The 12,853-nt window shown below is 38.4% G+C and overlaps 1 protein-coding gene across 1 annotated transcript; it reads left to right on the top strand.

Moving 5' to 3' along the window:
• The first annotated feature begins 4,203 nt into the window (after positions 1–4,203).
• On the top strand, positions 4,204–12,853 carry mfsd13a (major facilitator superfamily domain containing 13A). Its single transcript, XM_007259191.4, has 9 exons — positions 4,204–4,401; positions 7,333–7,600; positions 7,688–7,767; positions 7,888–8,337; positions 9,034–9,154; positions 9,253–9,349; positions 9,699–9,870; positions 10,741–10,934; positions 11,662–12,853. Exons 2-9 carry the CDS (start codon positions 7,436–7,438, stop codon positions 11,907–11,909), a joined length of 1,527 nt encoding a protein of 508 aa, XP_007259253.2. The 5' UTR covers positions 4,204–4,401; positions 7,333–7,435; the 3' UTR covers positions 11,910–12,853.

The raw sequence follows: 12,853 nt of genomic DNA, 5'->3' as shown, positions 1-12,853 counted from the left end.
ATGTCGATAAGGTGCTTTTCCTCATCAACTCGTTTTTCTAAACATTTTACAGCAACTGCAGACAATGGAGGTTGAAGAACAGTTTCATGTGTAACATATATACAACTTGGAGAGAGCTATTGTACTTTACAAAGAACAAGAAAAAGTGGATTTTTAGCTTTTATATGTAAACATAATTCCAATGCGTGGCCACAACTTAAGACATGGGAATGAGATCTTAATATATGGCCACAACTTTTAAAGGTGTGTGAAAGAAATTGTAATGTGTTGCCACAATTTAAGACATGGGAATGAGATCCTAATTTATAGCCACAGCTTATAAAACGATGGAAAAGAGATCCTAAACTTTGGCAATGACTTACAAAGAGGTGGGAAAGAGATCCTAATGTGTGGCCACAACTTATTAAAGGGTGGGGAAAAAAGATCCTAGTGTGTGGCCAAGAAATATATATTTATAAAATTCATTTTGTGTAAAGTCAAAGTCAAAGTCAAAGTGTTTTTTATTGTCATTTCAGCTATATACAGAGTACACAGTGAAACGAAACAACGTTCCTCCAGGGACCATGGTGCACATAAACACAGTGTAGACAGAACAATAAGTGCAACAGTACAAAAGTGCAGACAGACAATACAACACAATACAGAAAAAGAATAATAAATAACAAGACAGTGTGCAAATTATGCAGTGGGCAAAAAAGACCAGTGAGGTAGTAATTACCTCTATTACACAGTGTGCAATAGAGTCCAGTGAGGTAGTAGGGTTTTTAGTGCTTTCCATTTTCTGGGCTAAGTGTGTGTATGTGTACAGAAAAAACATCAGTTCAGTCTCTGCAGTTGAGGAGTCTGATGGCTTGGGGGTAGAAGCTGTTGCAGAATCTGGTCGTGCTGGACCGGATGCTGCGGTACCTTCTTCCTGAAGGCAGGAGGGAAAACAGTTTGTGTGAAGGATGGGTGGGGTCATTCACAATGCTGGTTGCTTTGCGGATGCTGAGGGTGGTGTAAATGTCCGTGATGGAGGGGAGAGAGACGCCGATGATCCTCTCAGCTGTCCTCACAATACGCTGGAGGGTCTTGCGGTCATTTACCTTTTTTTATAATCTATTTCTTTGGAAAAATGTATGGCTAGGTTAGTTATACCTTTTTTGTTATGCCTGCTTGTGTACTTAAAAATGTAATTAGATAGATAATAAAGCCTTTTGTTTGCTAAAAGCCTGCTAATTCCCAACAATCACAGAAATTCACTATATGTGTAATTTAGGCCATGCAGTGACCCCTTGTGGAAAACAGGGTGTATACAGTATTACAGTAGATTACAGTGTAGAGTTCTATTACACTGATAATCAGGTGATACTACATGATTAGCTTACTTTTGTAATCTTACTGGTTTCATCTGTTTTATATATTTTTCTTTTTGTGAGGAAAAATGCCAGCTCAGCACGTACAGATGTACAGAACAAGTGACTTGTTTAATCATTCCCAACTTTCACAATTTAACCACCAGATGCCAGTAAAATGGCTAATGTTTACAAATCCTTCACCACCCTGATTAAACACTACAGGGCTGATGTTTCTGGACTTTGCTCTTTAATGGCATTTTGTGTTATGACTTTGTGGCTCAGTTTTTAATAATATACCTTAGTCATGTGTAGTTCATACACAAGTTCCAAATGTTAGTGAAAATCCAATTCTAATCAATGTTTTCAGCGACTGACAGCTGTTCAAATGCACACACACACACACACACACACACACACACACACACACACACACACACACACACACAAACTACAGTTTGTCTAGTCCATGTAGAGAAGTACTGTGGAATATGACTCTCTAGAGCAAATAAATTCTGTTGATGATAAATTAATGAAAGTACTGGCACAGTTTTAGCACTGAGCTGTGGAGCAGTAGAGCTTTGTTCTTTGGATTGATTGTGATCTATTCAATACATTTTGGAACAGTAAGGATTGAAAAAAAAATACTATTTACAAAGCATTTCTGTAGTATAAGTCTTTTTGTTAGAGAAATTACAAATAAAGCCAGAGAGTGCTACACATTCAAAAAGCATTAAAAAGTTTGGTCAAGTTTGGTACACTAGCTGCTGGTTAACAAGTTAAGGCATGGCATGTCTTCAAAAAGGGGGCAGGTGGTACAGCAATGCATTATAATTGTCCATTTCTTTATTAATTTGTGATTGGCATGGATTAGTGTTAGGGGTTTATGGCCCATTAAAGTGACATCTTTCAGAGGCACACTCAAAACAGAGGGCCCAGAATCCCTTGCAAGAAAACAGCATAACCCACAACTTGAATTACTTTTCTTACAAGGGGTATATGTACAAAGGAAAAATTGAACTGGGCCTGCTAAAACTATCTGTTCTAGTAGTAAAAAAATAATTACAGGTTTGACATGTAAATGCAGTAAAAACGTTATTGCTAAGATGAGAAAATAATACACTGCCTGGCCAAAAAACAGTCACCACAAAAAAGGTCACTCTTATATTTCGTTGGACCGCTATTAGCTTTGATTGCGGCATGCATTCTCTGCATACCTGTCAAGTTTTGGACTTAAAAATAAGGGAAATTTTCCGTCACCTGCTTCGAGTCGCCCACCAACCCAACCGAGGTTCAGAATCCCTTATATTTTAAGACAGGTTTACAATAAATCTAAAATAACCACCTGGGAACATTTTACAAACTACAATTAGATTATCAGAATCTGACAGGTCTATCTTTGTTGACACTGAAATGTTGTGGACATTCCTACATATGTAATTCTTATAATACAGCCTAAGTTAAACCCTTTTCTAGACATTTACATGAAATCATCAGCTTTTACAAAAATGACATGGACCAGATATATTGCATAAGTAAATATTAGTCCAAAGGGGCCTAAACAATTAATAATTTAATTAATACTTCTTTCTATTGATCAGTCCAGTCCTGTCAGTCAGTTAATTTCAGCCCTCTTCACATTTTCTCTCTCTCCAGATCAACCATCTCTTCTGCCCCTTCTAAGTATTAAATAACACCACAATACTCTTAAACTAGCCCTGAACTAATAAAATAAATACAGTTTCGTTCATTATAGCTTACAGTAGGCCTGCAAACCTAAATTAATAAACACAGTTTGAAAATGAAATAGTTATTGGCTGATCAGGGCAGGTTGAACATCTAATTGTAAAGTTAAGCTAACTGAGTCACAAGCTGTATTTTCTTAAGCACACAGTCGGTTTGATCCGACTGTTTCAGAAACAACGTCATCATAGTTTACATGTTTAGCTCCGTTACCTCGCTGTATATCCAGATATGCTTTAACGTCAGCTGCTCCGACTAGCTCTCACAGCGAGGGGGGCGGGGCTTTCCTACATTGCGCTCCGCGAAACCAGGAACCTGATTGGCTGTTTCACGTGAAAGGCGGGACTTTCTCCTTGAACCGGCACTACCATTGGTTAAGAGACACACAGTGACCAGTGCCCTGTCGCCTCAATAGTAAAGTTTTTTTTTAATATAATACGGGAAATTTACGGGAAAATACTAATACGGGAGGACGGCGGGAAAGAGGAGTAAAATACGGTAGTTTCCCGGCCAAAACGGGAGACTTGACAGGTATGATTCTCTGTGGCATTGTTCCAATACGCTTCTGCAATGTCGCAAGATTTATTTCAATCAAATGTTACATTAATTTTTCATAAAGGACTTGCTTGATGATGGTAGAGTCTGACCGCTGCGCAAAACCTTCTCCAGCACATCCCAAAGATTCTCAATGGGGTTAAGGTCTAGTGGCAAATCCATGTGTAAAAATTATGATTTCATGCTTCCTGAACCACTCTTTCACAATTCCAGCCCCATGAATTCGCCATTGTCAACTTGAAATATTCCATTGATGGAATAACCTGGTCTCTATTCAGTGTTTTCAGATAGTCAGCTGACTATTTTTTCATCACATACTGTTGCTGAACATAGACCTGAACAACTGCAGCAATCCTACATCATTTGCTTACTTAAATCCACTTTTACTTTTTTTTGGCCAGGCAGAGTTAAAGCAGTTTGTTTGGATCATACAGCACAGCTACTGGACCAGTTTACTGGACCAGGGGTGTTCTAAAAACTGAAGAATTAGAGTACAGTAAAGCGGGAGAATGAGGAATAAGAGAAGGAGGAGGGGATGAAGGGATGAGGAGTAAGAGGAGGTGTTTCTAGTAGTGTGGGATCTAATGATGACGCCATGCGTGTTTCGCCCACACATGACAGGATTTACGCGGCCGGCGGGGTTTTCCACCACTAGGCTCCAGCAGAAACACGGCTGAAAACACCGCTTTAGGGTCCTGTGGGTTATCATAAACGGATATTTACATTCCAGCGATCTCGGAGCCCGTAACCCAGCCGCTGTGCCCGCATGGTGAGTACGGGGAGAGGTCCAACAGGACGGCGAGACTCGGAAACAGCCGGGCGGCTCAGCGCTTCTGCCAGCTGGGAGTCTTGCTGTGACTGAACACGTAGGCATGTCTGATGAAACGGGGGATAATTAGGAGAGCTAACATTAGCGGGTTAATAAGTTTACCGGGGTTCGGTGTAGCTACATTGACTGGAGACGTAGCGTAATATTAAGCTGGTTGTTAATAGTGGGGCTGGTCTGGGTTTAGGAGTAGTCACGTAGCCGGTTGTTGTGTCGAGATGTGCTACCCGTCGAAATGTGCTTCTCAAAACCAGTGCGCATGCGCGGACCCAAATGTATTTTATATTCCTTATGTTTTGTGGTAGTTCTACTGAATTTTACGTGGGTGCATATTCAACAACCTTAACCCCTCCTCTGTCATTACGTATTTTTTTGTAGAATGGAGTGTCAGTTAATAATAATAATAATAATAATAATAATAATAATAATCGAGCAATAAAAAATACTAAATATAATCACGCCTTTTCCCTTTTAACTGTATCCTTATATATTAATTCATTCTTTTAAAATATGGTGCTTTTCTGTGATTTTTACCTTTTAAATATACACTTGGGTAGCACAGTTTGACAGGGTAGCACAACTCGACAAAACACCGTAACTAGCTTTGTAGCCATTTAGTTAACTAGCGTTACCTGGGTTAGCTAGCTTAGCTTACTAGCATTAACTCCCATTGCGATGATAGTCTGTAGTTATCTAGGTTAATTGTGTTTTTCGAGCTAATTTCAATTAAATAGCATTTATTAGCAAACTGACTGATAACCAGAACCGTTCAACAGTTAGTACAGAGGCTTTTTACTTACTGTAGTCAGTGTTGTCAACAAGCTAACCTTGCTAACTAGCTAACTAACTATCTAATTCCCCACTTGATTAGTTTTTATATCAATCAGAAAAATCATTTCTGAGCTTTCAGGTTTTTGTGCTAGTTACCCCTAGTTAGCCTAATTACGTAGTGTTAATCAGCTTGTGTCTCTTTATTATATTAGCTAGTTAGCTAAAATCAAGAGGAAGATGGATGATCACAAATCATCACAGTGGCATAAATTTATCCAAAAGCAGTGTGTAGAGTGGAGGAGAACATGCCAAGATGAAAACTGTGACTAAAAACCAGGATTATTCAACCAAATATTGATTTCTGATCTCTTAAAACTTTATAAATATATAATTGTTTGTTTATTTGAGGTCTAAAAGCTCTGCATCTTTTTGTTATCTCAGCCATTTCTTATTTTTTTGCAAATAAATGTTCTAAATGACAATATTTTTATTTGGAATTTGGCAAAAATATTGTCTGTAGTTTATAAAATAAAAGTCAATGTTCATTTTACTTACATTCTTTTTAATATACCTATTAATAGCAAAATCAGAGAAACCGATTCAGAAATTTAAGTGGTTTCTTTATTTTTTCCAGAGCTGTATGTTTTAAATATTTGCATTTACAGTAAAATCTACAGTAAATTGACACAGCTTTAATAGGGGTGTGTTGATTGTGTTTGTAAATTTGACTTAAAATAGTGTGTAGTAATTGATAATAATCCCCTTCTACAGATATTCTGTAGCTTCTACTGTACAGCTATGCTAAGAATAGGACCCCCTCTCTTCATATTCCTGCATGTTGCTACACTGTTAAATAAAAAGCACAGGTGAGCAACCTGTCACTACACTGGCTCCCTCTCTGTGCCTGATCTCTGCCAGGATCAGAGATTTCAGTGTTTATAGCCACTAGGGAGCAGCCACCTGTTCTGGCAGATGAGATGAGATGAAAATCGCAGTGTGGGCAATATGATCCAGCAAGGGGTAGCCAGGGGTTTCACTTCACTGCACAGATCAGATAAGAACTTCACTAACATCCAAGTTTAGCTTTGGATTGTGTTTAAAATCTGATCTGAAAGCCCAGGCGTGACTGTATAACCTTCAGAAACCACAAAATGGTATGTGCTTTATGTAAAGTCAAAGCTGAAGCATGTGCAGGCTTGTTTAGTGTGAAAGTCAGGTGTTTTGACAGGAGCCAGATGATGATGATGATCATGCATTTTTCCTCTCACAGGAATGCCACTTGTTAGGGTTGTGCTTAAAATTGTAAAAAGGGTGCTTGAAGTGGTTTTACTAGGGTAGTTGTTCAGTGCAGCAAACACAAGAGAAGACCCTATTAATGAATTTGGATACACAACTGCTTTAGGATTTTTTGGCATTTTGACACTGTATTATTACTCTCTGTTTGATTGTTATGCAAATTATTAAGCTTCATTCCTGTGCTTATTTTCTTTTGTACAAAGTAAGCTTAACTTTATAAAAGAGAAACATACATGGTAGTTTACCAGACAGGGATAAAGAAATCTACAGTCTACAGTGCATTTTGAATGTAGATGATTGAATGGGTAGATGGTTAGGTCTTATCCCTGTCTAGAAAACTGTCCTATAGTGTTTAAGAAAAGGCTTAGACTTAGATGTCGGATAAACAGTAACGTCAATTAACATGACACACACTCCCTGAGCACATTTTAGGTGCACTATACTGCACTAATACTGCACAACATGTTGGAAACTTTACTCCGAGATGCTCCTTCCTGCAGATATTTTCTAGATCAGTAGTTCTTCAAATATTTACCCAGCTTTTATTACACTAAAAAAAGCCACATTAAAAAAAACTCAAAACATTTTATTGGTTACCGTGAACATTAAGCTATTGGTGTGATTTTATGCATTGCACTGGTGCCAAACGATTGGCTAATTAGATGACTGCATGACTGTATAGATGTAATGAATGAGTGTAAATTGTAGTAGAATTTCTAAAAGTGAAGTTTTATAAGAGTGTTACTATTCTAAACTATCCTTTATTAATTCATGATATTCTTACTTTTATTTTTGTTTTTTTGACAGAATTCGTTTGTAGGATGATGACCAGACCGTACTTGGCTTATGGACTGAATGAAGCCCTGCTGGTGGAGGAAAAGCCGAAGGAAAGTGAGAGAACGTGAGAAGGATGGGAAAGAGAGTGTGGAGTTTTTACCTGGGTGTCTCCACAGCTGTGCTGTATGGCTCCCTGTCCCTGTTTGTCTCCATCCTTCATAATGTCTTTTTGCTTTATTATGTGGACACTTTTGTGTCTGTGTACAAGATCGACAAAGTCTCCTTCTGGGTTGGTGAGGTAAGTTGTCAGTGTAGACAAATATAAAAATGGAATTATAATAATGGATTAATGTTTAAATAACACCTTTGTGGTTTGTTTTTGAAGACTGTGTTTCTGATATGGAATAGCCTGAATGACCCCCTGTTTGGTTGGCTAAGTGACCGCTCCTTCCTTAGCTCTCCTCAGTAAGAACTGTGTTTATACTATTTATTTATTGGCTCAGACGTGACCAACATTTAGATATGAATAACAAGCAAAACTTTAGAGCTGAAATTTGTATTTATTTTATTTGTTTGATTGCTCAGGTCTGGATCTCAGATCTCCGCTCCAGAGGTGGTGCTAAAGCGGCTACAGTCTCTCTCCAGGAATGGGCCACTTTTTGCCCTTTCCTTCCTGGCTTTCTGGGTGGCTTGGGCCCATCCTGGTCTGCAGTTTATCCTCTGCCTGTGCCTTTACGACGGTTTCCTCACGCTGGTGGACCTGAACCATAATGCCCTGCTGGCTGACCTGGCCGTGTCTGCAAATGATCGCACACGCCTCAACTTCCACAGCTCCCTGTTCAGCGCACTGGGGTCCCTGTCTGTTTTCCTCTCCTACTCTTTTTGGGACAAGGAGGATTTTACATCTTTTAGATTCTTCTGCGTGACATTGGCTGCCCTGTCTATGGTGGGCTTTGCTGTGGTGTCTCGTCTGCTACGCCTTAGGTTCCAGAAGGAGGTTCAGTCACACACGAATGAAGAGGAATTACTCAAAGGGTATGTCTGTTTTTTGATGCGTTGCTTATGTGTTTAGCAGAATTACTGACTTGGTAACTTGACACAGGCAGATTTCAATTGTTTTTTAGGTCATAAGACAGTAGTTTATTGCAGGGTAAAGTGTTCACAGTGCTTTACATAATTTAATATAATAGTTACTAGCTGTAATTTTCCACAAAGCATTTTCTAGAAGAATGTATGCTCCTACTGACTGTAATTCACATTTATGCATTATTGAATTTTCTTTCCCTCTTTCCCTAAAAGATTGTACTGGCGATTCATATCATGAGGAATGTAAAAGCTGTGGAATCCATTATGAGCAGAATTCGGCCCACTCATGTTTCTGAAGCTTTGTATATTTTGGCTAAGAGTTGTTAAACAGGATGACCTCTTTACTTTCTTGTGTTGCTGTTGTAGGTTTTTGAAACTGTTTAGTGTAATGAGAGTGGGAGCCGCGTTTACCTGTAGGTATAAGCAGTTCAGGGATGGGTGGACAGGCACGTACTCACTCTTGCAGGCAGATAGATGAGAAAATGCTTCTCTAGTTACAAAGTTGTCCCGGTCCTTTGTGAGCCTCTACCTGAGAGATTGAGAGAGCACAATTGATGTTTTGTACCTTTTTACCCATTGCTCATGACACCTCTTTCATTCTCTCTTCTCTTATTTGTGTTCTTTTTTGTATCATTTTCATCCCAGACTGTGTGTTGGCCAAGCCCCTCTTGCACCAACAGAGAAGCCTGTCACACTTGGAGAGTATCTAAAGCAGCTTTCCCGCCACAGGAACTTTATGTGGTTTGTTTCAATGAACCTTGTACAGGTAAATATTTTCACTATGACATGACATGATGTGTATTTATTTAATTATATTTTTGATCACTCTCAGAGTAATTGTTGGATTTTTTTTTCATTCTGTAGGTATTTCACTGCCACTTCAACAATAACTTTTTTCCTCTGTTCCTGGAACACCTCTTATCAGACCAAATCTCTGCATCCACTGGTTCATTTCTGCTGGGTAAGAGCCGTATGACTGTTGTTGAGCATTTGCCAAATTTAACAAAGTTCACAAGACCTCAGTATATTAACATTCCTTGCTGTTTTACCTTGCCTGTGGGGACCTAGTCTAGTAGTGAAATTAATGGAGGCATTCTTGGGTAAAAATGATTGTTTCTTAGAGGGTTGTTTTGTGTTTTAATTAAGACCCTATCCCAGTTAAAAGGGCAGTCTATAGCTGCATTTATTTAATGATTTAGCAAATCAAAATTTGTTTGATTATTTAGATTACTTTGTGCTTAGCAGTAGTTAATGCCTTCTGTCTGTTTTATTTATTTTAACATGCTTCTTTTTCTTGTGAAAACTTACAGGCATCTCTTACATAGCTCCCCATCTCAACAACCTTTATTTTCTGACATTGTGTCGAAAACTGGGAGTCTACCAGGTTGTGCATTGGCTTTTTATATTGAAACTGGGCCTTAGTATAGCGATGCTGTTGGCAGGAGCAGACCATGTTTATCTTCTCTGCCTGTTTATTGCCAGGTGAGACATACATACATACATACATACATACATACATACATAAACTGACACTTGCATACTCTGCCTTGTGTTTTTCTTTTCAAATGCATTATATTGTTTATTGAGGCTGAATAGCCATACTAGTAAAAGCAAAAGAGCTCCAGGAACAATTTCAATTCTACAGAATTGACATTAAATAAACGTCAGAATACTTCCACGATATTATTAGAGAATCTCTGCTTAACTGTAAGAGAACTTTCTGCAACAATTTAACATGTTTTTTAATTATTACACTTTGAATGTACTTTCATTCTCAGTATGCTAGCTGAGTTATTGATCATTCTTGGTGTTGAATATTGATCATACCTGGATGGAATCTTGTTCACACCCGTCAGTCACAGCTTTATCATCAGTCTGTTGCTGCTACAAGAGAAAGAAGGGGAAGAGGGCGGTGGGTTAGGTTTAGGTGAGAGTGAAGATGTTATCCAGGGGAGATAGTGAATGGGGAAGACAGCGGTGCTGTTGTCACCTTCTAAGATCTCCCCGGGAACAATAGGACAATGCAACTGACACAAAAGAACTTGCATTTCCTCACCGCCACGTGAAAACCTTTCATCTCCAAAATGGCAACTTTTACAGGAAACGGTTGGGAAAAAAAAACACTTCTCAGCATTCAGTGGAAGCCAGTGTGAAGTTTTTATTGCAAGTCATTTTGGGGCATTTCTGTTGGTCCGTTCATCATGAAACTTTAAAACAATGCCAATTCAAATTCCAAAGTCTAAAATGATTTTGCTGGAGAGTGAAGTGTTGGAGTGTTAGAAAATAGCACATGTGAAAGGGTGAACTTTAATGTCTTTACTGATCTAGCTATATGAAAACCTTTTTTTACAGTAACCGAGTGTTTACAGAGGGGACCTGTAAGCTGTTGAACTTGGTCATAACGGACCTGGTTGATGAAGACTTCGTTATCAACCGCCGACAGCATGCAGCCTCAGCACTGCTATTTGGCATGGTTGCCTTGGTAACAAAACCTGGCCAGACCTTTGCCCCCCTAATTGGCACCTGGCTACTGTGTGTGTACACAGGTATGGTGTTTTTCTTTCTGCACACTGTACTGTTCTTTAAACCTTGTGATTTAACTAAAACCCTCTTAATTTTATTAATTCTATTTCAGTACATTCAATGAGTTCATGGCAGACAGTATGAACCCAAGATTGTTTTGTAGGGAAGCTTTATTACATTTTTTATTATATTTTCATTCCTGCATTTTAGGGCTGCCAGACATTTTAAAAAGTTGGGGTAATTAAGCATTAACAACATTTCTATAAGATGATTTGGCTTTAGAATTACTTTTTTACTGTGTGGTGGTTCATCCTAGATGCCCCAGAGCTCAGAAAGGCTGCTTACAGACATAAGGCTTCAATTTTGCATAGTAAAGTGGCAATTGGCAATGCAAATCTGTATTGTAGTCACTTGTTAACATCACCTGTTTGAAATCACAATATTATTATAATATTCTTAAAATGATGTTACTATCCCAAAATTGCCCTCATGCCATGTTTGTGATGGTGTTTCTGACCTACAAGAATAGATGTATATTAACAAACAAAATAAAGTTGACAAGACAAAACTTGAAATATCTTGGATTCAAACTGTCTACAATGTAATAAGTCAATGTAATTTTTTCGTCCAAGGTTTATATAGGATTTCCATAGGATTCCGATTTGGGGTTATATTTAACATTTATTTTTCAACAAAATCTGAAAGAAGAATTATGTTCACGGTTCTCTCGCATTTTCTTTTTCTCTCCAGGTTATGACATCTTTCAAAGAGACCCTATTAAGGATTCTGTGGCAGCTGTGGCTGTCTCAGATGCTGAGAGCCCTGTTCCGCTGCGTCAGGGCTGCTTTTACCTACTGGTGTTTGTGCCCATCACCTGTGCTCTGCTGCAGCTACTGGTCTGGTCACGTTTCACCCTCCACAGTCGCAGATTACAGAGCATCAAAGCCCAGAGACAGGGTGCCCACCATGGTCATCTCCTTGACGTGAAGGCCATCTGATACTGCCCACCCCATTCTTTACTGCCTCACACTGACTGTGATGGAGGATGGTGACTGTGACTCTCTTTAAGAGAGAGAGAGAGTGTTTAGTGAAACCTGCCTTATTTTATATGAAAAAGTGTCTGCATGTCTATATTTATAAACTGTATGGGACCAAATATGAACTGTTAAAACAATCACATGTTGTGGGACCAGATTGAAGAGTAGCATCTCTAAATTCACTTCGACTGCACTTTGTTTGTACAGTACAACACCCAAATATATTTTAGCCTCTGGATCGAACAGTGCATTACCTACCGAGCCAACTTTTTTTTTTCCTCTGTGGAAATCTGAGGCCTCTGCCCTGTGTGTTTGTTTTTACAGTGAGAGATTTTTTTCACAGAAGGCATGTTTTTCAGCTCAGTAGCATTCCAGTTTGAGATGATCTGCATGGGTTTTTGCAAAGGAGTCGAGAGTTGCTTGTTATCATGATCAAAATGCAACAGTCAGTTCGTTGCTGGTGATTTTTGTGGTACTGTAATTTTAGCAAATGTTTACTCTAACAATTTGTCGCTTATTTGCTCTCATAAAAATATTTTTATACCAAATATTTCAAACAGATTTGCTTTGAAAAGAAAAGTGATATAGGTTTGTGAACCTGATTGATTGTTTAAATACAAAAATGATCCAGATTTCTTGTTACTCAAATGAAACATGGAAGTTCTTTGTGCTAAGTCAAAATATTTACATTTCTATTTCTATGGCATTAAATCCCTTGTACAACTAGTAAATGTGATTACTCCTCTACATGAGTGGAAAACATTTTACTGAAATACTTTCTTTAGAGACTGATGTTTACTGTTTTGTCACCCGTGTTCTTACTATTTCCTATATTTATGTTCGAGAAGATGTTTTGTATGACTCAGGAAATTTGACATTTACAAAATAAACTTCATTTAATATTA

The sequence above is a fragment of the Astyanax mexicanus genome, chromosome 15 (genome assembly GCF_023375975.1).
Source record: "Astyanax mexicanus isolate ESR-SI-001 chromosome 15, AstMex3_surface, whole genome shotgun sequence".
NCBI classification, from domain to species: domain Eukaryota; kingdom Metazoa; phylum Chordata; class Actinopteri; order Characiformes; family Acestrorhamphidae; genus Astyanax; species Astyanax mexicanus.
Note: the sequence above shows the minus strand (reverse complement) of the source record. Positions and strands in the feature narration are given on the sequence as shown.

What these genes read in the sequence shown, in the direction of transcription:
- mfsd13a (XM_007259191.4), top strand. Translation starts at nt 7,436, where the DNA reads ATGGGAAAGAGAGTGTGGAGTTTTTACCTGGGTGTCTCCACAGCTGTG. An exon ending in TCTCCTTCTGGGTTGGTGAG is followed by an intron (nt 7,601 to 7,687) that starts GTAAGTTGTCAG and finishes TTGTTTTTGAAG; the next exon opens with ACTGTGTTTCTGATATGGAA. An exon ending in TCCTTCCTTAGCTCTCCTCA is followed by an intron (nt 7,768 to 7,887) that starts GTAAGAACTGTG and finishes TTGATTGCTCAG; the next exon opens with GTCTGGATCTCAGATCTCCG.